Raw genomic sequence first — 25,447 nt, 5'->3', positions numbered from 1 at the left:
GTTATTTGTATTCAGATCTTCCTGGAGCAAAGAGGAGAAGGTTGCTATGTCTGGTTGGAGGTCAGGGAAGGCTTCATAAGGTGGAAGGGGCATACCAAGCAGACGAGACGGGTGCAGAGGCGGGAGAAAGAGCATGAGACTCAGAGGCACCAGAGTGGTAGGGTGTATCTGGCAACCTGGCATCTGGGATGTGCAGGAGTGGGAGTGAGGGCCATAAGGAGCAATTAGATTATAGGCTCTGATGCCAGGCCAAGGCGTGTGTGGGCTCCAAAAGGCACGGGGATGAAATGGACAAACCAGCAGTTTGAAGGAGCCCCTGGACAAGGGTACAGAGTTCAGAATGTGGTCTGCAGAGAGCCTGGAGCATACAGTTGGTGGAGACTGGAGATTGTGGCCATAGTTCAGAGGCAAAGGCAGTTGGAGAGGCCAGAGGGAGTGTCTCCAGGAGGCAGAAGAAGAAGGCGAGGTGCTTCCCAGTCTTCCAGCTCATGGCTCATGGAGGAGGCCCCAGCAGAAGAGCAGACAGGACAGCTCAGAGATATAGACTACATGGTGTCTGTCTGTCATAAGTGGGGACTGAGACGGGATGAACCCAGGTTGAAGCGAGGACTGGGCACGCTCATGATCCTGGATGCAGCTGAGCAGCCCTGGACACTGTGAGGAGGGGTCTTGAAGGAGACTGAGCAGGAGCCACCAGAGAGGCAGGAGGGAAACCAGGAGGGCAGCATCAGGGCAGACAGGAGGAGAGAGTGTCAAAAGGAGAGAGGGAGGGCGGGCCGCGGTGGCTCAGCGGGCAAGAGTGCTTGCCTGCCATGCCGGAGGACCCCGGTTCGATTCCCGGCCCCAGCCCATGTAAAAAACAAACAAACAAACAAAATATAATAAAAAAACAAGAAAATGTTTAAGATGTTTCCCTTTCTTCCTCCCTTCCTTCCTTCCATCCTTCCTTCCTTCTCTGTCTTTCCTTCCCTTCCTCCCTCTCTCTTAAAAAAAAAAAAAAAAAAAAAAAAAAAGGAGAGAGGGCCCCCCAGAGCCTCGGTAAAGTTGATGAAGACAAGGCTTGAGGGTGGCCGCTGGATCCCGTGGCGGCTGGCCAAGCTGCGGGCACCTTAAATGTGAGAGTGAGGAAGAGGGTCACGTGTAGACAACCCTTCCTCAGGGTCAGCTGGGGAGGAGCCAGGGTGGCAGGGTGGCAGGCCCTGTCCAGAGGAGGCTGGGGACATTTCCAGATGGAGAAAGGCAGTGGAGAAGGATTCAGGCCCGTCCAGAGGGAGACAGATGGAGCCAAGCCCCTGAGCTGAGGGCTGGGACCAGAGAACAGGGTAGTGTGACCTGGAACCGAAGCGGCAACTTCTCCCATGCAGCTGACTGAGTGGACAGTTCTCTAGGTGGGGGATGGTTATACTGTTATTCATTCGTTAAAATTCATTGAGGGCCTCCTGTGTGCTAAGCTGCACCTAGCACTGGGGACTCAGTGGTGAACACACTCTTAACCTGATTCTTGAGGCCACAGTGGGAGAAGGATATGAGATGGATAACTGACCCCCTTCCTGTCCTGCGGGGCTCAACTTCCTTGAGCAACTTAGGCTATGATATTCTCCGGTGGGGCCCAGGAGAGGCCAAGACTTGTCCGGGAGGTGGAGAAACCATCTCCCCACTTCTCTGCAAGCCCTCTGAGGCAACAGCAGGGGCTGAGGAAACCCCCAGCCCACACCCTAGCAGGTGGCCGTTGTTGGGGCGGGTCAGGAAGGCCCTTGGTTGGGTCTTTGCATCAGGCTCATCCTGGGCATAAAGGGGCTTCCTTAGGCTGTGGGGAAAACAGACTTGAGGACCATGGAGACCCAGAAAAGCAGCACCTCCCTGGGGCGGTGGTCACTGCTGCTGCTGAGCCTGGTGATGCCTCTGGCCACCGGCCAGACCCTCAGCTACCAGGAAGCAGTGCTCCAGGCTGTGGACGGCTTCAACAAGCAGTCCTCTGAGGAAAGTCTCTACCGCCTCCTGCGGCAGGACTTGCAGCCCGAGGTGGTGAGTGGGGTGGGGGTGGGGTCTGTTCCTCCCAGGCTTGGCCTCACTGTCACTCCCAGGCCCAACCTCCTGGCCTTTGTTCATGTTGTACCTCCTGCCAGGAAGCCACTTCCTCCTTCAAATATAGTAGCCTCATATCCTTCAGGAAACCTGCCCGGAACTGTGTCCCTCTCAGCATGAGCACTTCTGCCTTAGAATCTTTACTGTGCACAGAGGTGCACCCCCCTGCTCCCCCAGCAGGCTGCTGGGTGATTTCTGGAATTCCAGGGGTTTCTGGGAGCTCCAGAGGCATAGGTGAGGAGACTGGCTCTGGGGAGTGACTTTCCCCATAAGTCTCCTCTCTGTCCCGTTATCTCCCTCACAGGGAAGGCCTCTGCCCAGACTTGAGGCTTCCACCTGGAAGGCCCCTGTTTTCCTTCCTGCCAGAAGAAGGTGCTTCTCTTTAGAGCTTGTTTGAGGTCTGCTTCCATTCACCGTAGACTTGATGAGGGCAGGAAAAGGCTCTGTGCCCCTCTCCTCTGTCCCTGTGCACCAAGCCCTCCGCCTAGCACTCTGTGGGTGTTGTTGAAAGGCTGCTCTCTTGGTGGGGGGTCAGGGAGTCAGGGATCAGAGAGGGCAGGAATGGGCCTGAGCTCTGTCTCCCCACTTCTTGTCCCTGCCCAGGATGAGGACCCATACATCCCAAAGCCTGTGAGCTTTGTGCTGAAGGAGACGGTGTGCCCCAAGAATACAGAGCAGCCTCCGGAACAGTGTGACTTCAAGGAGAATGGGGTGAGGCTGGGGGCTGGAGGTGCAGGCGGGTGCCTCCAGAGGGACTGAACAAAGGACCCCGGGGCGGGGAACATTTCCAGACACTGAGGTAGAGCTGGAAGATTATGACTTGGGAATTTCCATTGACCTCAAGCCTCCCCTTCCCAGCTGGTGAAGCAATGTGTGGGAACTGTCATCCTGGACCAAGCCACAGGCTCTTTTGACATCAGCTGTAATGGGGTGAGTGACCTTTTCTGGGCTGCAGGGGCTGGGGAGCAATGGAGGGACACCTTATGGACCAATTAACCACTGTCCACCCCAGAGCAGAGAAAGCCTCTCCTACCCTAGTCTCGTAATCAACTTGAACCAGAAGTACCTAGTGCTGTAATCCTTCAGAGAGGTGGTTCACAAAGTATGAGCCTCACTTGGAAACTTGTTAGAATTGCAAATTCTCAGGCCCCACTCAGACTTACTGAATCGGATTTTGGGGATAGGACCTAGAAATTTATACTTTAACAAGCCTTCCAGGGTATTGTGACTCCAGCTAAAGGTTGAGAACCACTGCCTCGTGTTACCTTCCCAGCTTTGCTATGTGACCCTGGGAAACTCTTTGCCATCTCTGGGCCATGGCTTTCTTACCTGCTTATTGGGTGCAGGGATTCAATCATATACTCCAAAAATCACAGCCACAGGGTAAACTGGGGTCCCAAGGCTCATGGGATGGCCCAGGAAGGGGGTTTCCTAGGTGAGGAGGGATGTTGGCTTGACCCTGAGGTCAGCCCCCACAAGAAGCCTGTTTCCTCCTGGTGCACAGCCCCAACGTGTCAAGAGAATTGGCTGGCTGCCTAACCTTATCAAGCAAGGTGGGCGGAAGATTGGTGAAAAGATTGAAAGAATCGGTGGGAGAATCAGGGAATTTTTTTCATAATCTTGGACCTAGGACAGAAACTCAAGAGTCCATCTTGCCTTTGGCTCAGGTCTCTAGGCTCTGCAAAATAAATTCTTGTAAAAGCAGCTTCCTCCAGGCTTTGGTCTCATTTGTGTTGCGTCCTTTCACTCACCACAGCCAAGTCCTTAATTCTGGGGGACCCCCATGCCATGTCCATGTGTGATATAGAAGGATGGAGAAAGCTGTCCCATCCAAGGAGGACCTGGGGGAGGCTGCAGGGCTGAGAGGTCCAGGACAGCATCTCCATGCTCAGGGTCCCTCCCATGCTCTGCAGACACTTCTGTCCTCCTCAATTCAATATCCAGCAGGGACTTAAGGAGACCTTCTGTGTGTAGTCCTGAGATGTCACCAGACTGTTCCTGCTTACATGGAGGTGACAGTTGAGGGAGGGGCCAGGCATTTTGTTAAACACTCACAGAGACACAGAGCGGCCTCACAGCTGGTTGGCTTCTGTAGTCAGCCGGCCAGTGGAATTCCCAGAAGTTTTTGATCCCCCTCGAAAATCTTCACTTTGGAAAACCCACCACTCCCGGCTTTTCCTCTGGCATTGGGACCCACCACAATTTCTTCAGTGGGGTAGCAGATTATCTTGGGGGCCTGTGCTTTGGGGTCAAATGGTACAAAAAACTTGTACCATTAAAAACAAGAATCTTGCTCCATGGGGTGGGGGAATCTGGCAGGGAGACAATTGCTGACACTCAGGTCACATTGCTGTTGCACTGGCTTGTCCCAGACTCTGTGCACGTACTGCCCACTCACCCTTCTGTAGTTGACAGAAAACCCCTGTGGCTCTGTGAACATTCTGGGGAGAAGCCTCAACTGACCATGCATGGGAGTTGGTGGGGAAATGTCTTCCTTTTCTCGCCCCCTGGTGTGACCATCTCTGTGGTGTGTTAGTTTCTGCCAGAAGTCCTCAGTGGGGTTGAGCCACTGTTGCCCAGACTGATGTCCTGCTCTGTCATTAACACACCCTGCCCTGTCTCACTTCTCTGCATTCCTGCTCATGCTTTCTTTTCATTCACTCATGTATTTGTCTATTTATTTATGCTGTATTTTCTTTTATATGGCATGGTTACATTTCATTATTTTTCCGTGAGAGTATCCCGTTATTGCAGCACCATTTTGTTGAATTTGTTTGTTTTGCTTGTTCGTTTGTTTTTTGGGAAGTGCATGGACCAGGAATCGAACCTGGGTCTCCTACATGGCAGATGAGAATTCTACCACTGAACTACCCTTGCACCCTCTGCAGCTGTATTTCTAATCATCAAAAATTGCAAGCAACCAAGATGTCCTCAGTAGGTGAATGGATAAACCAGCTGCAGTACATCCATATAAGGGAATATCGTTCAGAAATAAAAAGAAATGACCTCTTAAACCATGAAAAGACATGGAGGAATCTTAGGTACATATTGCTAAGTGAAAGAAGACAGTTCGGAAAGACTATATGCTGTAAGATTCCAACTACTTGACACTCTGGAAAAGGCAAAACAATAGAAATAATAAAAACACCCATAAGCGATAATGTCATGCATATATGACATTATGCATTTGTCAAAAACCTATAGAACTTTACAACAGAAAGAGCAAAACCTAGTGTAAACCATGGACTTCAGGTAATAACAACATATCAATATTTGTTCATCAACAATGTACCACACCAATGCAGTACTATCTAATAATAGAGGAAATTGCATGCAGGGGTTGGGGGAAGAGAGGTTATATGAGAACTGTGTTCTTTCTGTACAATTCTTCTGTAAACCTAAAACTGCCCTAAAAAATAGTGTTATTTTATGAGACAAAGTGTCAATGGCTGAGAGATTCCAAACAGAGTCGAGAGGTTATCCTGGAGGTTATTCTTACTCATTAAGTAAGATATCATCTTGTTATTCAAGATGCAATGGAGAGGCTGGAGGGAACTGCCTGAAAATGTAGAGCTGTGTTCCAGTAGCCATGTTTCTTGAGGATGATTGAATAATGATATAGCTTTCAGAATGTGACTGTGTGATTGTGAAAACCTTGTGTCTGATGCTCCTTTCATCTACCTTGTCAACAGTCGAGTAGAACATATGGAATAAAAATAAATAATAGGGGGAACAAATGTTAAAATAAATTTAGTAGATTGAAATGCTAGTGATCAATGAGAGGGAGGGGTAAGGGGTATGGTACGTATAATCTTTCTTTTTTCTCTGTTTTCGTTTTATTTCTTTTTCTGTTGTCTTTTTATTTCTTTTTCTGAATTGATGCAAATGTTCTAAGAAACGATCTTGATGATGAATATGCAACTATGTGATGATATTGTGAATTACTGATTATATATGTAGAATGGAATGATCATATGTTAATGTTTTTGTTCGTTTGTTGTTAAATTTTTTTAAATAAATAAATAAATAAATTTTTTAAAAATAGTGTTATTTTAAAAAAGTGAATGAAACCTAAATGCCCCAGTTTTTTAATTAATTAAAATTAATTTTAAAAATTACAAGAAGGAAACACATTCTTAACATATGCTTAGTTGCATACTCATCATTTCTTAGAACATTTGCATCAATTCAGAAAAAGAAATAAAATGAAAACAGAAAAAAAAGATTATACATACCATACCCTTTACCCCTCGCTTTCATTGATCACTAGCATTTCAAACTAAATTTATTTTAACCTTTGTTCCCCCTATTATTTATTTTTATTCCATATGTTCTACTCCTCTGTTGACAAGGTAGATGAAAGGAGCATCAGACACAAGGTTTTCACAATCACACAGTCACATTATGACAGCTATATCATTATACAATCATCTTCAAGAAACATGGCTCCAGGAACACAGATCTACATTTTCATGCACTTCCGTCCAGCCTCTCCAATATACCTTAACCAAAAAGGTGATATCTATATAATGTGTAAGAATAACCTCCAGGATAACCTCTTGACTCTGTTTGAAATCTCTCAGCCATTGACACTTTATTTTGTCTAATTTCTCTCTTACCTCTTTTGGTAGAGAATGTTTTCTCAATCCTTTGATGCTGAGCTCCAGCTCATTCTAGGATTTCTGTCCCACGTTGCCAGGAAGGTTTACACCCCTGGGAGTCATGTCCCACATAGGGATGGGGAGGACAGTGAGTTTGCTTGTTGTGTTGGCTGAGGGAGAGGCCACATCTGAGCAACAAAAGAAGTTCTCTGGGGGTGACTCATAGGCCTAATTTATTAAAATAACTTATTTATGAAGCATAACCACATACAAACACAAATATTCTTACCAAATGATTATTCCATTCTTGTTATGTAATCAATAACTCACAATATCATCACATAGTTGTATACTCATCATCATGATCATTTCTTAGAACATTTGCATCAATTTAGAAAAAGAAATAAAAAGAAAAAAAAATTCATACATACCACACCTCTTACCCCTCCCTTTCATTGATCACTAGCATTTCAATCTACTAAATTTAACATTTGTTCCCCCTATTATTTATTTATTTTTAATTCATATGTTTTACTCATCTGTCGGTAAGGTAGATAAAAGGAGCATCAGACACAAGGTTTTCACAATCACACAGTCACATTGTGAAAGTTATATCATTATATAATCATCTTCAAGAAACATCACTGTGAAGCACAGCTCTACATTTTAAAGCAGTTCCCTCCAGTTGTAGGCCTAATTTTAAGTAGGCTTAGCCTATCCTTTGTGGGGATGAGTTTCATATGAACAAACGCCAAGATTGAGTGCTCAGCTTATTGCTTTGGTTGTCCCCACTGCTTGTGAGAATATCAGGAATTCTCCACATGGGACAGTTGAATCTTCTTCCTTTCTTGCCACTCCCCGGGGGGGACTTTGCAAATACTCTTTTATTCATTGTTCAAAAAATTCTGGGATTTATTAAGCACCCCCACTTTTAAATACAATTTTGTTGATAAATTATATATTCATATACCATATAATCATCCAAAGTATATAATCAATGGTTCACAATATCATCATATAGCTATGAATTCATCACAATAGATTTTTGAACATTTTCATTATTAAAAAAATAAAAATAAGAATAAAGATAAAAATAAAAGTGAAAAAGAACACCCCAAATATTTCATACCCCCATACTCCTATTATTTATTTATTTATTGTCTTTATTTTCTTACTCATCTGTCCACACACTGGATAAAGGAAGTGTCAGCCACAAGTTTTTCACAATCACATGGTCATACCTTAAAAGCTATATAGTTATACAATCATCTTCAAGAATCAAGGCTATTGAATTACAGTTCAACAGTTTCAGGTATTCCCCTCTAACTACTTCAATACATCAAAAATGGAAAAGAAATATCTACATACTTCATAAGAATAACCTCTAGAATGACCTATTGACTATTTGAAATCCCTCAGCCACCGAAACTTTGTTTCATTTCTCTTCCCCATTTTGGTCAAGAAGTGTTTCTCAATCTCATGATGCCAGGGTCCGGTTCATCCCCGGGAGTCATGTTCCACATTGCCAGGGATATTTACATCCCTGGGAGTCATGTCTTATGTAGCAGGGAGGGCATGCTCTGCTCAGCACACCTCCCTCCCCCCTATTTTTAGACATTTACCAGCACACCACTGCCCAGAGAGGGATCATTCACAAGGATGATATGGACCTGTACTGATCACAGCTGTTTCTAATCTCCTCACAGTGCTGCCCATCCTGTTACCATAGCAATTCATTTACTCCTCTTACACCCTAGCTCTGCCCACAGCCCTCTTTGATATTTCATATGGGTTTTGGCTAGATACCACGTGCCATATGCCAGGCCATTAATATGCATACATGACTTCAATTTTACATGCCAGAAAAGATTGCATGCCTGCAACTTTTCCATCTCAACCCTCAGTCAGAGAGCTTAACTAGCCCCTGGAAGGGAGATCTGCAAGTCTTGTTAGTGCCCTCTAATGTGACTGGCTGGTAAGAGTGACTGCTGTTTGAATTTTAGCTAAGAGTCTCAGGTGTTCTTGGAGAGTTTGAGACTTCAATTAGGAGCTTGTGTCTTCAGGGTTCTTGATTTAGTTGCAGGAAAGAATTGAGGGACTAGTCAGTGTGTACATCTGTTTTAGTTTGTAAAAGCTGCTGGAATGCAATATACCAGAAACAGAATGGCTTTCTAAAAGGGGAATTTATTAAGTTGCAAGTTTATAGTTCTAAGGCTGTGAAAACTAAGTCATTCAGGGAAGGATACCTTGATTCAAGAAAGGTCGATGGGTCCAGAACACCTCTGTCAGCTGGGAAGGCATATGACATCAACTGCTGGGGTCACTGGCTTCTTATTTCAAACGTCTTCCCCAGGGGCATTTTCTTTCTTCATCTCCAAAAGTCTCTGGCTGTGTGGGCTCTGTTGGCCCTAAAGCTTTTTCCAAAATAGTTCCTTCTTAAAGGACTCCAGTAAGCAACCCCACCTTGAATGGGTGGAAACACATCTCTATGGAAATCACCCAATCAAAAAGTCCCACTTATAGTTGCGTGGGCCACATCTCCATGGACATAATCAAAAAGCTCCAATCTAGCAATATTGAATGAGGATTAAAGAATCATGTTTTTTCTGGGGTTTACATGTTTACATTACAGCTTCACACCAGCACAACAGCTAAAAAGTTTTAAAAACTTGATGCTGGAGAGCCCTGAGAATTGTTAGAAAAGTCGAGGCCTTGACCAGGGGCTTATGCCATGAAGGGGCTGACACCATGAAGAGTCTTGACTCAGCTGCAGGAAAGAATGTAGGGACTTGTAAGTGTGTAAAGTCAAAGAATCCAAGAACTAGTCAGTGTGTACAGCCAAAACATTTAATGCGTAGCAAAAATACATGACTGAAGGGGGTGAGTGTTGGCATTCTCTAAAGGAGAAGCATTTTGAGATTGGGATTCCTGCATTATAAGGACTTGGAGGGGCCCTTCCCCCTCTGGTTATACTAATGAGGGATTATGAGTTGTATTTTACATCGGTTCTTTTCAGGGGCTGACCTGACTGAGGAACTTTGTTATGGGTCTTAGAGTCACTTCTCCCTCCCTCCTTCCCTGTCTAACATGCCTCGATTTCATGAACAATACTGGAGCATCAAGCCTTGGAACCCTTGGCTTGTCAGTTCTTCACAGTGATGCTCTGGGTAGTGAATTCCATGGGAGTGACAATCACAGAGTTATGGGAACTCAAAGGAGAGCACGTGTCATGGTCAGGTTCATGTGTCAACTTGGCCAGGTGTTTGCCTGGTTGGGCAAGGGCTGTCTATCTGCTGCTATGAGGACATTTCATGGACTTAAATCATGATTATGTTGGCTGCATCTACAGCTGATTGCATTTGTAATCAGCTAAGGGGAGTATCTTCTGCAATGAATGATGCTTAATCTAATCACCGGAAGCCAACCATAGTGTGCATAGGAGAGATGAGAGGAGAGAAAGGGGAAGGCAATGAATGGGGATGAGGAGGGAGCTTCTCCTGTCCTCAAAGACCCTGTTGTATAAAGGAAGGACACTGGACTTGTCACTGGGCAAGGTCCCTGTGGGTCCCAACCTCAGGTCCTTCCTCTGAGGCCTCAAAGGTTAGTTTGGGTTAATTTGGTTCCTCCCTAGGGGACAGGGACACTCCAGGTCAGCTTTTGGTGGTGGGTGGGGTACACTGTCAAAGGGGCAGAGGAAAGGGTAGTCCAAGGAATCTAGAAGTCTGAGAGCAATATCTGGCTGTGTGACCCTGAACTGGTGACTTGATCTCTCTGGGCCTCAGTTTCCTCATCTAAATTGGGACAACTTGGCATACTTTAAAGAATTGGTCTAATGTTTGGGTTAGGCAAGGAAGGCAAAGGACCTTACGAGGGACTGAATCCTAATTGGAGAGGATGAGGCACTCATAAGAGAAAAGTCTGGTCACTCTTGGGGCACAGTGTGGGGAATGTCTATCAGAGCAGAGATGGAGAGAGACATCTGGAATCCTCATCTGAGGACAAGATAAATAAGATGCAGGGCAACCACACTAATCAGATTTCCCCAGATGTGCAAAATCAGTCACTGTCCAAAGCTCCTTCTCTCTGCACCCAAACCTCTCCAAACCAGCTATTAAAAGGTCAGCAGCTAGCATGATGAAGGGAGAGGGTCCTCCAGGCCTCCTCTCTTCTGACTGAGCTGGGGTTTTCCTGTGGCACCAACCCTTTTTTCACTGTTCCTGTTGAATCTCACCTATATTTAATGTTTTTTTTTTTTGGTTAAAACCCAACTCTCACTTCTCCTAAGCATTAGCAACATGAATAAATTTGAGTTCCTACTATTATATAACACTTGTTTGGTGCTATCACAGACAAGAATCCAAGACACAAAGAGGTTAAAGCTGAGGTAGCAGAGCTGGAATTGGAAGTCAGGCAGCCTCCGCCCCCATCCTAGAGCTGTGCCTGCTGGCCAGAGCTCCAGGTGCGACCTCATTAAATACAATTGCTTATCAGCAGATTTTCCTGACAAGGCCCATAACAGAGATATGGAATATACAACAATCTCAGGTAGTAGTATTATAAGAACTGGATGCTTTTTTAAAAGTTTTATGTGGAAATAATTTGGAATTTTAAAAAAGTGGGGGAAGAAAAAGTACCAAGAACAACCATATTCCTTTACCCAGATCCAACTATCATCATTTTATTACAGTTGCTTCATCATTTACTCCTTACACACACACACACGCATTTTTTCCAGAATCATATGAGACTCCCCCTTGTTGGATTTCAGAAAAAGAATTCTAAGAGCAAGAGGAACTCTTGATGCAGAGCTCCCTCAGCCCTCTCTTCAGCATCCTTGGTAGGTCCAAGGACCCAGATATGAACCAATTGCCATACTAGCTATTATTGTGTCCTCCAGACGGCACTGCTGATAACACCCTCCCCTGCCAGCATCTCACCCTGCCTGATACATGCACCTGCACATCAAAGGGGAATAACTCAGCAATCTATTATACCCTAAGTCAAAAAGCCCCCATTCAATCAAGGGACAACACACCACCTAGTGAGCACCCTTCCCTCCTGGAATTACTTTCCTTTTAAGACACAGTTCCCACAAAAAAGAACTGGAGTCATTTTCTTTTTCTTCCTGCTGGCTCCCCAGGCAGGAGCCAATTTTAGTCTCCTACCTGCTTTCTCCTTTTCACTTTCCCACCTGCTTCCTCCCTGCTTTATCTTTCAATAAACCTGTTAATCTTTAACTCACTGTCTCATGTGGAATCCTTAATGGCTCCATGCCTAACATCTGGTGCCAAAACCCAGGACAGAGGATTGACTGAGGCTTTGCTTTCTGGCCCCTTGGGGCTACGATGGCAGCCTTCTAGTCAACTCCGTTCCCTGAGCCAGTACAGTTGTTTAAGCTTCCACGTGATTAATGGCTTAAGTCTACAGGTTCAGACTATCTCAACGTACTGCCAGCTCACATTCATAGCTTCCAGATGTCTACAACTAATTTGGCCTTAGGTAAGTGAAGCTTTCTGCCCAGATCCTCCCCTTGAGGGTTTTTTTTGGTGTCAAGGGAACCCTGGTATTCAGGGAACACCAGCCCACCTCAGGGAGGTGATGGTGTGAAAATCTGAGCTCAGTCAAAACTCTCTCATGCTCAGGGAATGTGGCACTGAGGGAGCATCATTTGCCCATGCAGCAATCAAAATCACATGAGGGATGCCCTGAATGAAAGACTGCATGCATTTTCTTGGTCCCCAATGACAAACTGGGATCACCTGCTATATTGTCACATAGGATCATGAATCTGGGTTGTGAGTTTCACTTAATTTTGTCTGGGGTCTAGGGATACCCTGGCCTGCTTCAGGGCAATGTTCAGGGAACAACTTGCTCGCTTTAGCATGGCACTTAAACCTGGCAACCATCGGAAACAATCAATCACTTCACAGTGTCTCTAAAACTGCTCTTCACCCAGAGTCTACTTCTCTTGGATGTTTACTCCATAATCTAAATAAATGCAAATTAAAAAGGGAAATAAACCACAATTCAATTTTTGCAATTCAATTTGGCCACAATATCCTTTAGAATAACAAAAATGCTGGCTGGAAAACAGCACTTTATTATTTTTTATTAATTTTTTAAAATGTATAACAACAAACAAACACAGATATTCTTAACTTTTGATCATTCTGTTCTACATATATAATCAGTAATTCACAATATCATCACATAGTTGCATATTCATCACCATGATCATTTCTCAGAACATTTGCAACTATTCAGAAAAAGAAATTAGAAGAAAAGAAAAAAAATTCATACATACCATGCCCCTTACCCCTCCCTCTCATTGATCACTAGCATTTCAATCTAAATTTATTTTAACATTTGTTCTCCCTATTATTTATTTTTATTCCATATGTTTTAGTCATCCATTGATAAGGAAGATAAAAGGAGCATCAAACACAAGGTTTTCACAATCACACAGTCACATTGTCAAAGCTATATCATTATACAATCATCTTCAAGAAACACAGCTACTGGAACACAGCTCTACGTTTTCAGGGAGTTCCCTCCAGCCTCTCCATTACATCTTGGATAACAAGGTGATATCTACTTAATGCATAAGAATAACCTCCAGGATAACCTCTTGACTCTGGAATGTCTCAGCCATTGACACGTTATTTTGTCTCATTTCACTCTTCCCCCTTTTGGTCGAGAAAGTTTTCTCAATCCCTTGATGCTGGGTCTCAGCTCATTCTAGGGTTTTTCTCAATCCCTTAATGCTGAGTCTCAGCTCATTCTAAGATTTCTGTCTCACATTGCCAGGAAGGTCCACACCCCTGGGAGTCATGTCCCACGTAGACAGGGGGAGGGTGGTGAGTTTGCTTGTTGTGTTGGCTGGAGAGAGAGGCCACATCTGAGCAATAAAAGAGGCTCTCCTGGGGGTGACTCTTTTTTTTTTTTTTTTTGAAATTTTTTTTTTATTAATCAAAAAAAAAGAAAAGAAATTAACACAACATTTAGAAATCATTCCATTCTACACATGCACTCAGTAATTCTTAGTATCATCACATAGATGTATGATCATCATTTCTTAGTACATTTGCATCGATTTAGGAAAAGAACTAGCAAAACAGCAGAAAAAGATATAGAATGTTAATATAGAGAAGAGAATTAAAATAATAATACTTAAAATATATATATATATATATAAAGGAAAAAGGAAAAAAACAAAAACAAAAGATACAATCACACAAACAAACAAACAAAAAACCATATTTCAGGTGCAGCTTCATTCAGTGTTCCAACCTAGTTACATTACACTTAGGTATTATTATGCTGTCCATTTTTGAGTTTTTATATCTAGTCCTGTTGCACAGTCTGTATCCCTTCAGCTCCAATTACCCATTATCTTACCCTGTTTCTAACTCCTGCTAGTCTCTGTTACCAAGCTGATTCTCGAATGTCGGTTCACATCAGTGGGACCATACAGTATTTGTCCTTTAGTTTTGGGCTAGACTCACTCAGCATAATGTTCTCTAGGTCCATCCATGTTATTACATGCTTCATAAGTTTAGTCTGTCTTAAAGCTGCATAATATTCCATCGTAGGTATACGCCACAGTTTGTTTACCCACTCATCTGTTGATGGACATTTTGGCTGTTTCCATCTCTTTGCAATTGTAGATAATGCTGCTATAAACACTGCTGTGCAAATGTCCGTCTGTGTCTTTGCCCTTAAGTCCTTTGAGTAGATACCTAGCAGTGGTATTGCTGGGTCGTAATCCATTCTGCCATTCTATGTCTTTTGATTGGGAAATTCAGTCCATTAACTTTTAGTGTTATTACTGTTTGGATAATATTTTCCTCTACCATTTTGGCTTTTGTATTATATATATCATATCTGATTTTCCTTCTTTCTACACTCTTCTCCATACCTCTCTCTTCTGTCTTTTCATATCTGACTCTAGTGCTCCCTTTAGTATTTCTTGCAGAGCTGGTCTCTTGGTCACAAATTCTCTCAGTGACTTTTTGTCTATAAATGTTTTAATTTCTCCTTCATTTCTGAAGGACAATTTTGCTGGATATAGGAGTCTTGGTTGGCAGTTTTTCTCTTTTAGTAATTTAAATATATCATCCCACTGTCTTCTAGCTTCCATAGTTTCTGCTGAGAAATCTACACATAGTCTTATTGGGTTTCCCTTGTATGTGACAGATTGTTTTTCTCTTGCTGCTTTCAAGATCCTCTCTTTCTCTTTGACCTCTGACATTCTAACTAGTAAGTGTCTTGGAGAACGCCTATTTGTGTCTATTCTCTTTGGGGTGCGCTGGACTTCTTGGATCTATAAATTTAGGTCTTTCATAAGAGTTGGGAAATTTTCAGTGATAATTTCTTCCATTAGTTTTTCTCCTCCTTTTCTCTTCTCTTCTCCTTCTGGGACACCCACAACATGTACATTTGTGCGCCTCATATTGTCATTCAGTTCCCTGATCCCCTGCTCAAGTTTTTCCATTCTTTTCCCGATAGTTTCTGTTTCTTTTTGGAATTCAGATGTTCCATCCTCCAGTTCACTAATTGTAACTTCTGTCTCTTTAGATCTACCATTGTAGGTATCCATTGTTTTTTCCATTTTTTCTTCTTTGTCCTTCACTCCCATAAGTTCTGTGATTTGTTTTTTCAGATTTTCTATTTCTTCTTTTTGTTCAGCCCATGTCTTCTTCATGTCCTCCCTCAATTTATTGATTTGGTTTTTGAAGAGTTTTTCCATTTCTGTTCGTATATTCAGCATTAGTTGTCTCAGCTCTTGTATCTCATTTGAACTATTGGTTTGTTCCTTTGACTGGGCCATATCTTCAATTTTCCGAGCATCATCCATTATTTTCTGCTGGTGTCTGGGCATTTGATCAGATTTCTCTGGGTGTGGGACCCAGCTGGTTGAAAGGTTTTTCTGTGAAATCTCTGGGCTCTGTTTTTCTTTTCCTGCCCAGTAGGTGGCGCTCGTGGCGCTCGTCTGTCTGCACAGTCGGCCCGGGAAACCGCGCGTGGAGGCGGGGGTCGCTGGCTGCCGCGGCTTGGGAGAGTGCCGGTCCTAATTGCCCAGCTGGCCCGAAACGCCAAGCGTGATGGGAGGGCCCCGCTATCCAACGTTCCCAGTCAGACCGGGGAGCCACGTGTGTGGAGGGGACCCCAGTCGCCAGCCGCCCTGGCCTGGAAAACGTGCGCCCCTTGGGTATCTCACCGCAGCAGATTCTCCCTGCCCGTTCAGCTGTTCCAGAATGGGGTACGCTGTCTTTTTGGTCTCTCTGTCATGACTCCGGGAGCTGTTTCATATTGTTTCTGTTTCTTTAATTGCTTTTCTGGAGGAGGAACTAAGACCCGCACGTCTTACTAAGCCGCCATCTTCTCCGGAAGTCCTGGGGGTGACTCTTAGGCCTAATTTTAAGTAGGCTTGACCTATCCTTTGCGGGGTTAAGGGAGAACAACACTTTTAATTGGCAAATTCTTACTGAACTTGAAAATTTTATGCAGCATAATGGTAAATGGTCTGAAATTCCCTATGCTCTAGCCTTCTGGGGCCTTAAATCTCACCCTTCTCTGTGTCATTCTGTTGTGTCAGACCAAATACTCCTTGTCCAGAAAAAACCTTCTAAGCTTTCTATCTCCCCTGCAGAGGCTATTAACTCCCTCAACAAATGTCTTTAATGCTGAGGAGTCTTTCATAAAAAACCTTCTAGTCCTTCTGCCTGCCCCTGCCCCTACCAAGGCATCCTTCAGTCACTTCTCCTTCTTCAATCCTGCTAACTACCGCCCCCCCGCCCCGCCCCCCACCCCAGCCCAAGTTTAACAGATTATTGGGTAATTGTTAAGCTGATGTGATGTTTTGTGTCTGTTTAACTGTTAATTAATGTATTTGGTGTGTTCTATGCAAAATTTAAAGTCCTGGCCTAAATTTGTCTGTTAACTATACTCCTAAAAAACAAGTAATTCAACAGTTAATTAATATTTAATTAAGTTAAATAAGCCTGTTTTAATGCTAGCTGGTGTGTTACCTGGTTATAGTAGAAATTAATGTCTGTTTTAAGCAGTTAATACTTATTTATTGGCTAGTATGTTCAGTATAATTATTAATTGGTATATTCCTACATTTATATTAATCAAATGTTCATAATTGGTTACTAATAATGAAAATTCTTTTAAAAGGAAAAACTTCAGGCTGTGTTAAAATTAGAAAAAATTTAATTGTAAGTCTATAAAAGGTTTTATTTCTGTAACACTATCTGGCCTTACTATAATTTAAAATAAAAAATACTACCTTTATAGTTAAAGATATTACAGTAAAAGTATTTTGCAAAAAGTAAAACTGGGACAAAATAACATATTCAATCCTTTATTTGTTCCTCTCAAAAATATTTCTGTGTTCCTGTTTTTCTTTTAAAGTAATAAATTTCCTATTTATGTCTGTATGTGCTTTCAATATATAGTCTCATACCTCTGGATAATAAAAACAAATTAATAAAAGCAAAATTCTTAACGAGCCCTATTTAAACTACTTAAACTTTGGTCTTGTGGTTACTGTAAACACAACAGGACATTAAAAACAGCCCCTGGAATTTCCCTCTGGCCCTGGAATTTCCCTCCTGCCCCTGGAATTTCCCTAAGGCAGCAGAAAGCTGTTGGGGAGCTGCCTCTAAAAACAAAAAGCAACAAACTTTTCCAATGGCCCTGGTCACAACTTTTAATAAAATAAAACTAATAATTGAAAGAAAAGATTAAGAATTACTGATTGCATATGTAGAATGGAATGATTTCTAAATGTTGTGTTAATTTTTTTTAATTAAAAAATAAATAAATAAATAAATAATGGGGGAACAAATGTTAAAAATAAATTTAGTTTGAAGTGCTAGTGGTAAATGAAAGCGAGGGGTAAGGGGTATGGCATGTATAATCTTTTTTTTCTGTTATCGTTTTATTTCTTTTTCTGTTGTCTTTTTTATTTTTTTCTAAATCGATGCAAATGTTCTAGAAATGATGAATATGCAACTATGTGATGATATTAAGAATTACTGATTGTATATGTAGAATGGAATGATATCTTAATGTTTTGTTTGTTAATTTTTTTTAATTAATAAAAAAATAAAAAAAGAAAAAAAAGAAAAGCATGGGAACTCTCAGGGTTCCAAGGCCCTTACCTAAAACTTTCAAACCCAAACGGCCTGGTGTCTTTCTGTCTGTGCAACCAGTTAAAAACTTTTCCTAAATTTAAACTTGGGATGAATTCAATCAGCTCAGTATAGTTTCCAGAACATAACAGTCAATATATTTTTAAAATTCTTCATAATTTTAAAATATTATAAAAACAATGGAAGGAGTTAAATAATAATTTGAATCTTTAAATTAAACAAATGCAGTTTTGTTCTGATTAAATGAGTTCTCCTTAAGTTTGGATAAACTTACCAATAAATAAACTAGTATTGTGGGTACATTCTCAGAATTCTTCTTAAAGTAACCTAACAAGTTGCATAAACTAAGCAATGTGCTTGGTAATAAAAACACTTATATAAAATATAATAAAATTTAAAATATGCTAATACTTCAAAAAATTGCATATTAATGTTTCAAACATACATTAACTAAAGCATTTTAAATATTTAACATTGTTCTAACAAATTTAATTTTAATGGTAATTGTATGTGGTAAAATGTTTGCTTGAAGTAATAACTTAAGTATAAAGGATATAAAGGATGTATTTTTATTAAAAGGGAAAAAAGAGTAATTTTGTCTTAAAATAATATAAATTGCTGTTATAGAATAAGAAAAATGTAAGACAAAGCTTGAATAAATATAGTAAATTGCTGAAGTTTGTGGAAAAAAAATTATGGTCAAAGTCAAGAAAAATTTAATTGGTCTATCTATAAAACAAAAAAAATGTTTAATATACATTTAAATTAGTATATTAAATAATATACTAATGCAAAACTAAAATTCAGTTTTCTGTTTGTTGAAGTGACAAAATTTTTTTGGACTGTTGGCCTGTTTTAATAAAAATGATGCAAATAGAAGGAGAAAAGGTGGGGGAAGAAGTCAGAAGCATATATTATTTATTCTTTAACTTTAAACTTTAACTTTTAAACTTTAAAAATGAAGTTCATTTAATATGTTTTAGGTTCATAAAAATGTTATAAAAATTAAAATATTTTCTAACTTTGTCAGTAATAATCTTTTTACATACTATTAAACAAAAGTATAAAAATTTGTTTCAAATATACTTTTCAGTTTTACTTACAAAAATAAGTATAAAAACTCGACTTCTGGAGAAGATGGCGGCTTAGTAAGACGCGTGGGTCTTAGTTCCTCCTCCAGAACAGCTACTAGGGAAGTAGAAATGATACAGAACAGCTCCCGGAACCACGACAGAGATCAAGAAGACAGCGTACCCCATTCTGGAACGGCTGACTGGTTGGGAGAACCCGCTGCAGTGAGATCGCCGAGGGGTGCGCGCTTCCCCGGGCCGGGGTGGCAGGCGGCCGGAGTCCCTCCCTCCCTCCTTCCCGGGCCGGCTGGGAGATTTGGACAGGCGATCCCCTCAAGTTGTGGCAGCTGGTGCCCCCCCCCCCCCCCCACGCACAGCCCCCCAGACCAGCTGGGAGAATTGGATTGGAGATCCCCCAAACCATGGAGACCGGCGACTGTGGTCCCTTCCAAACACTTGGCTTCCCAGTCCAGCTGGGAACGGTGGATAGGCACTCCCCCAAGCTGCGGCGGCCGGCGCCCCCCTGCCACGCTTGGTGCCCCGGGCCGGCTGGGAAATTTGGACAGGCGCTCCCCCAAGCCGCGGAGGCTGGCGCCCCCCCACCATGCTTGGCGCCACGGGCCGGCAGGGAAATTTGGACAGGCACTCCCCCAAGCCGCAGAGGCCAGCGACCCTCCCCACGCGCGGATTCCCGGGCCGGCTGGGAGATCCCCGGGCCGGCTGGGAGATTCCCGGGCCGGCTGGGAGATTCCCGGGCCGGCTGGGAGATCCCCCAAGCCGCTTCGGCTGGGACCCTCCCCTACAGTGAGAGTTTTCCAAAGTTAAAGGAGCCACAGCATCTTTTACTGGTGGGACCCACAGACAGACGAGCGCCACAAGCGCCACCTGCTGGGCAGGATAAGAAAAATAGAGCCCAGAGATTTCACAGAAAACTCTTTCAACCTGCTGGGTCCCACACCCTGGTGTGGGACCCAGCAGGTTGGGAAATATGATTAAGTGCCCGGACGCCAGCAGAAGATAACAGATCACGCTCGGAAAATTGAAGATATGGCCCAGTCAAAGGAACAAACCAATAGTTCAAATGAGATACAGGAGCTGAGACAAATAATGCTGAATATACGAACAGAAATGGAAAAACTCTTCAAAAACCAAATCAATAATTGAGGGAGGACATGAAGAAGACATGGGCTGAACAAAAAGAAGAAACAGAAAAACTGAAAAAACAAATCACAGAACTTATGGGAGTGAAGGATAAAGTAGAAAAGATGGAAAAAACAATGGATACCTACAATGGTAGATTTAAAGAGACAGAAGATAGAATTAGTGAATTGGAGGATGGAACATCTGAATTCCAAAAAGAAACAGAAACTATAGGGAAAAGAATGAAAAAATTTGAACAGGGGATCAGGGAACTGAATGACAATATGAAGCGCACAAATATACGTGTTGTGGGTGTTCCAGAAGGAGAAGAGAAGGGAAAAGGAGGAGAAAAACTAATGGAAGAAATTATCACTGAAAATTTCCCAACTCTTATGAAAGACCTAAAATTACAGATCCAAGAAGTGCAGCGCACCCCAAAGAGAATAGACCCAAATAGGTGTTCGCCAAGACACTTACTAGTTAGAATGTCAGAGGTCAAAGAGAAAGAGAGGATCTTGAAAGCAGCAAGAGAAAAACAATCCATCACATACAAGGGAAACCCAATAAGACTATGTGTAGATTTCTCAGCAGAAACCATGGAAGCTAGAAGACAGTGGGTTGATATGTTTAAATTACTAAAAGAGAAAAACTGCCAACCAAGACTTCTATATCCAGCAAAATTGTCCTTCAAAAATGAGGGAGAAATTAAAATATTTTCAGACAAAAAGTCACTGAGAGAATTTGTGACCAAGAGACCAGCTCTGCAAGAAATACTAAAGGGAGCACTAGAGTCAGATATGAAAAGACAGAAGAGAGAGGTATGGAGAAGAGTGTAGAAAGAAGGAAAATCAGATATGATATATATAATACAAAAGGCAAAATGTTAGAGGAAAATATTATCCATACAGTAATAACACTAAATGTTAATGGACTGAATTCCCCAATCAAAAGACATAGACTGGCAGAATGGATTAAAAAATAGGATCCTTCTATATGCTGTCTACAGGAAACACATCTTAGACCCAAAGATAAATATAGGTTGAAAGTGAAAGGTTTGGAAAAGATATTTCATGCAAATAACAACCAGAAAAGAGCAGGAGTGGCTATACTAATATCCAACAAATTAGACTTCAAATGTAAAACAGTTAAAAGAGACAAAGAAGGACACTGTCTACTAATAAAAGGAACAATTAAACAAGAAGACATAACAATCATAAATATTTACGCACCGAACCAGAATGCCCCAAAATACGTGAGGAATACACTGCAAACACTGAAAAGGGAAATAGACACATATACCATAATAGTTGGAGACTTCAATTCCCCACTCTCATCAATGGACAGAACATCTAGACAGAGGATCAATAAAAAAATAGAGAATCTGAATATTACTATAAATGAGCTAGACTTAACAGACATTTATAGGACATTACATCCCACAACAGCAGGATACACCTTTTTCTCAAGTGCTCATGGATCATTCTCAAAGATAGACCATATGCTGGGTCACAAAGCAAGTCTTAACAAATTTAAACAGATTGAAATCATACACAACACTTTCTCGGATCATAAAGGAATGAAGTTGGAAATCAATAATAGGCGGAGTGCCAGAAAATTCACAAACACGTGGAGGTTCAACAACACATTCTTAAACAACAAGTGGGTCAAAGAAGAAATTGCAAGAGAAATTAGTAAATACCTCGAGGCGAATGAAAATGAAAACATAACATATCAAAACCTATGGGACGCAGCAAAGGCAGTGCTAAGAGGGAAATTTATTGCCCTAAATGCCTATATCAGAAAAGAAGAAAAGGCAAAAATTCAGGAATTAACTGTCCACTTGGAAGAACTGGAGAAAGAACAGCAAACTAATCCCAAAGCAAGCAAAAGGAAAGAAATAGCAAAGATTAGAGCAGAAATAAATGAAATTGAAAACATGAAAACATTAGAGAAAATCAATAAGACCAGAAGTTGGTTCTATGAGAAAATCAATAAGATTGATGGGCCCTTAGCAAGATTGACAAAAAGAAGAAGAGAGGATGCAAATAAGATCAGAAATGGAAGAGGAGACATAACCACTGACCTCACAGAAATAAAGGAGGTAATAACAGGATACTATGAACAACTTTACGCTAATAAATACAACAATTTAGAGGAAATGGACGGGTTCCTGGAAAGACATGAACAACCAACTTTGACTCAAGAAGAAATAGATGACCTCAACAAACCAATCACAAGTAAAGAAATTGAATCAGTCATTCAAAAGCTTCCTAAAAAGAAAAGTCCAGGAACAGACGGCTTCACATGTGAATTCTACCAAACATTCCAGAAAGAATTCGTACCAACTCTCCTCAAACTCTTCAAAAAAATCAAAGTGGAGGGAAAGCTACCTAATTCATTCTATGAAGCCAACATCACCCTCATACCAAAACCAGGCAAAGATATTACAAAAAAAGAAAACTACAGACCAATCTCTCTAATGAATATAGATGCAAAAATCCTCAACAAAATTCTAGCAAATCGAATCCAACAACACATTAAAAGAATTATACATCATGACCAAGTAGGATTCATCCCAGGTATGCAAGGATGGTTCAACATAAGAAAATCAATTAATGTAATACACCATATCAACAAATCAAAGCAGAAAAATCACATGATCATCTCAATTGATGCAGAGAAGGCATTTGGCAAGATTCAACATCCTTTCCTGTTGAAAACACTTCAAAAGATAGGAATACTAGGGAACTTCCTTAAAATGATAGAGGGAATATATGAAAAACCCACAGCTAATATCATCCTCAATGGGGAAAAATTGAAAACTTTCCCCCTAAGATCAGGAACAAGACAAGGATGTCCATTATCACCACTATTATTCAACATTGTGTTGGAGGTTCTAGCCAGAGCAATTAGACAAGAAAAAGAAATACAAGGCATCAAAATTGGAAAGGAAGAAGTAAAACTATCACTGTTTGCAGACGATATGATATTATACGTCGAAAACCCAGAAAAATCCACAACAAAACTACTAGAGCTAATAAATGAGTACACCAAAGTAGCAGGTTACAAGATCAACATTCAAATATCTGTAGCATTTCTATACACTAGCAAGGAACAAGCTGAGGGGGAAATCAAGAAACGAATTCCATTTACAATTGCAACTAAAAGAATAAAATACCTAGGAATAAATTTAACTAAAGAGACAAAAAACCTATACAAAGAAAACTACAAAAAACTGTTAAAAGAAATCACAGAAGACCTAAATAGATGGAAGGGCATACCGTGTTCATGGATTGGAAGACTAAATATAGTTAAGATGTCAATCCTAGCTAAATTGATTTACAGATTCAATGCAATACCAATCAAAATCCCAACAACTTATTTTTCAGAAATAGAAAAACCAATAATCAAATTTATCTGGAAGGGCAGGGTGCCCCGAATTGCTAAAAGTATATTGAGGAAAAAAAACGAAGCTAGAGGTCTCACCCTGCCTGACTTTAAAGCATATTATGAAGCCACAGTGGTCAAAACAGCATGGTATTGGCATAAAGATAGATATATCGACCAATGGAATCGAATAGAGTGCTCAGATATAGACCCTCTCATCTATGGACATTTGATCTTTGATAAGGCAGTCAAGCCAACTCACCTGGGACAGAACAGTCTCTTCAATAAATGGTGCCTAGAGAACTGGATATCCATATGCAAAAGAATGAAAGAGGACCCGTATCTCACACCCTATACAAAAGTTAACTCAAAATGGATCAAAGATCTAAACATTAGGTCTAAGACCATAAAACAGTTAGAGGAAAATGTAGAGAGATATCTTATGAAACTTACAATTGGAGGCGGTTTTATGGACCTTAAACCTAAAGCAAGAGCACTGAAGAAATAAATAAATAAATGGGAGCTCCTCAAAATTAAACACTTTTGTGCATCAAAGAACTTCATCAAGAAAGTAGAAAGACAGCCTACACAATGGGAGACAATATTTGGAAACGACATATTAGAGAAAGGTGTAGTATCCAGAATTTATAAAGAGATTGTTCAACTCAACAACAAAAAGACATCCAACCCAATTACAAAATGGGAAAAAGACTTGAACAGTCACCTCTCAGAAGAGGAAATACAAATGGCCAAAAGGCACATGAAGAGATGCTCAATGTCCCTGGCCATTAGAGAAATGCAAATCAAAACCACAATGAGATATCATCTCACACCCACCAGAATGGCCATTATCAACAAAACAGAAAATGACAAGTGCTGGAGAGGATGCGGAGAAAGAGGCACACTTATCCACTGTTGTGGATGTGGAATGTCAAATGGTGCAACCACTGTGGAAGGCAGTTTGGCGGTTCCTCAAAAAACTGAATATAGAATTGCCATACGACCCAGCAATACCATTGCTAGGTATCTACTCAAAGGACTTAAGGGCAAAGACACAAACGGACATTTGCACACCAATGTTTATAGCAGCATTATTTACAATTGCAAAGAGATGGAAACAGCCAAAATGTCTATCAACAGACGAATGGCTAAACAAACTGTGGTATATACATACGATGGAATATTATGCAGCTTTAAGACAGGATAAACTTATGAAGCATGTAATAACATGGATGGACCTAGAGAACATTATGCTGAGTGAGTCTAGCCAAAAACTAAAGGAAAAATACTGCATGGTCCCACTGATGTGAACCGACATTCGAGAATAAACTTGGAATATGTCATTGGTAACAGAGACCAGCAGGAGCTAGAAACAGGGTAAGATAATGGGTAATTGGAGCTGAAGGGATACAGACTGTGCAACAGGACTAGATACAAAAACTCAAAATTGGACAGCACAATAATACCTAATTGTAATGTAATTATGTTAAAACACTGAATGAAGCTGCACCTGAGCTATAGTTTTTTGTTTGTTTGTTTGTTTGTTTGTGTCTTTTGTTTTTTCTTTTTTTATATATATATTTTTTATTTTTTATTATTACTAGTATTTTTATTTTTTCTCTATATTAACATTCTATATCTTTTTCTGTTGTTTTGCTAGTTCTTTTCCTAAATCAATGCAAATGTACTAAGAAATGATGATCATGCATCTATGTGATGATGTTAAGAATTACTGATTGCATATGTAGAATGGAATGATTTCTAAATGTTGTGTTAATTTCTTTTTTCTTTAATTAATAAAAAAAATAAGTATAAAAGTCTTTTCTAAATAATCAGTAGAAAAAACAAAAAGTCTGTGTTTTATCAAAATAACTTCTTGTACTTTATGTTGACTTTATTATATCCTTTGCTGTGTAAAAAATAAATCATCCCACTGTTTAAAAAGCTAACTTTTTTCTCAGCTTTAATTAAAATAAAAAAGCCAAATATTATTTCAAGCCTA

General features: G+C 41.0%; 1 protein-coding gene across 3 annotated transcripts in view; it reads left to right on the top strand.

The window, feature by feature from the left end:
• The first annotated feature begins 1,416 nt into the window (after positions 1-1,416).
• LOC143657250 (antibacterial peptide PMAP-37-like) overlaps positions 1,417-25,447 on the top strand; it is a 36,828-nt gene continuing 12,797 nt past the window's right edge. Inside the window, exons 1-4 of one of the 3 annotated variants that reach the window (XM_077129440.1) lie at positions 1,429-2,025; positions 2,689-2,796; positions 2,944-3,015; positions 3,590-4,214. In XM_077129440.1, the coding sequence (XP_076985555.1) occupies positions 1,834-2,025; positions 2,689-2,796; positions 2,944-3,015; positions 3,590-3,703 (486 nt within the window). In that variant the 5' untranslated portion in view covers positions 1,429-1,833 and the 3' untranslated portion in view covers positions 3,704-4,214. Of the gene's footprint in view, positions 2,026-2,688; positions 2,797-2,943; positions 3,016-3,589; positions 4,215-25,447 lie in introns of those variants that run through there. The other 2 variants (XR_013162780.1, XM_077129441.1) reach the window with 2 other exon arrangements.

This window comes from Tamandua tetradactyla, chromosome 15, assembly GCF_023851605.1.
Source record: "Tamandua tetradactyla isolate mTamTet1 chromosome 15, mTamTet1.pri, whole genome shotgun sequence".
Classification (NCBI taxonomy): domain Eukaryota; kingdom Metazoa; phylum Chordata; class Mammalia; order Pilosa; family Myrmecophagidae; genus Tamandua; species Tamandua tetradactyla.
Note: the sequence above shows the minus strand (reverse complement) of the source record. Positions and strands in the feature narration are given on the sequence as shown.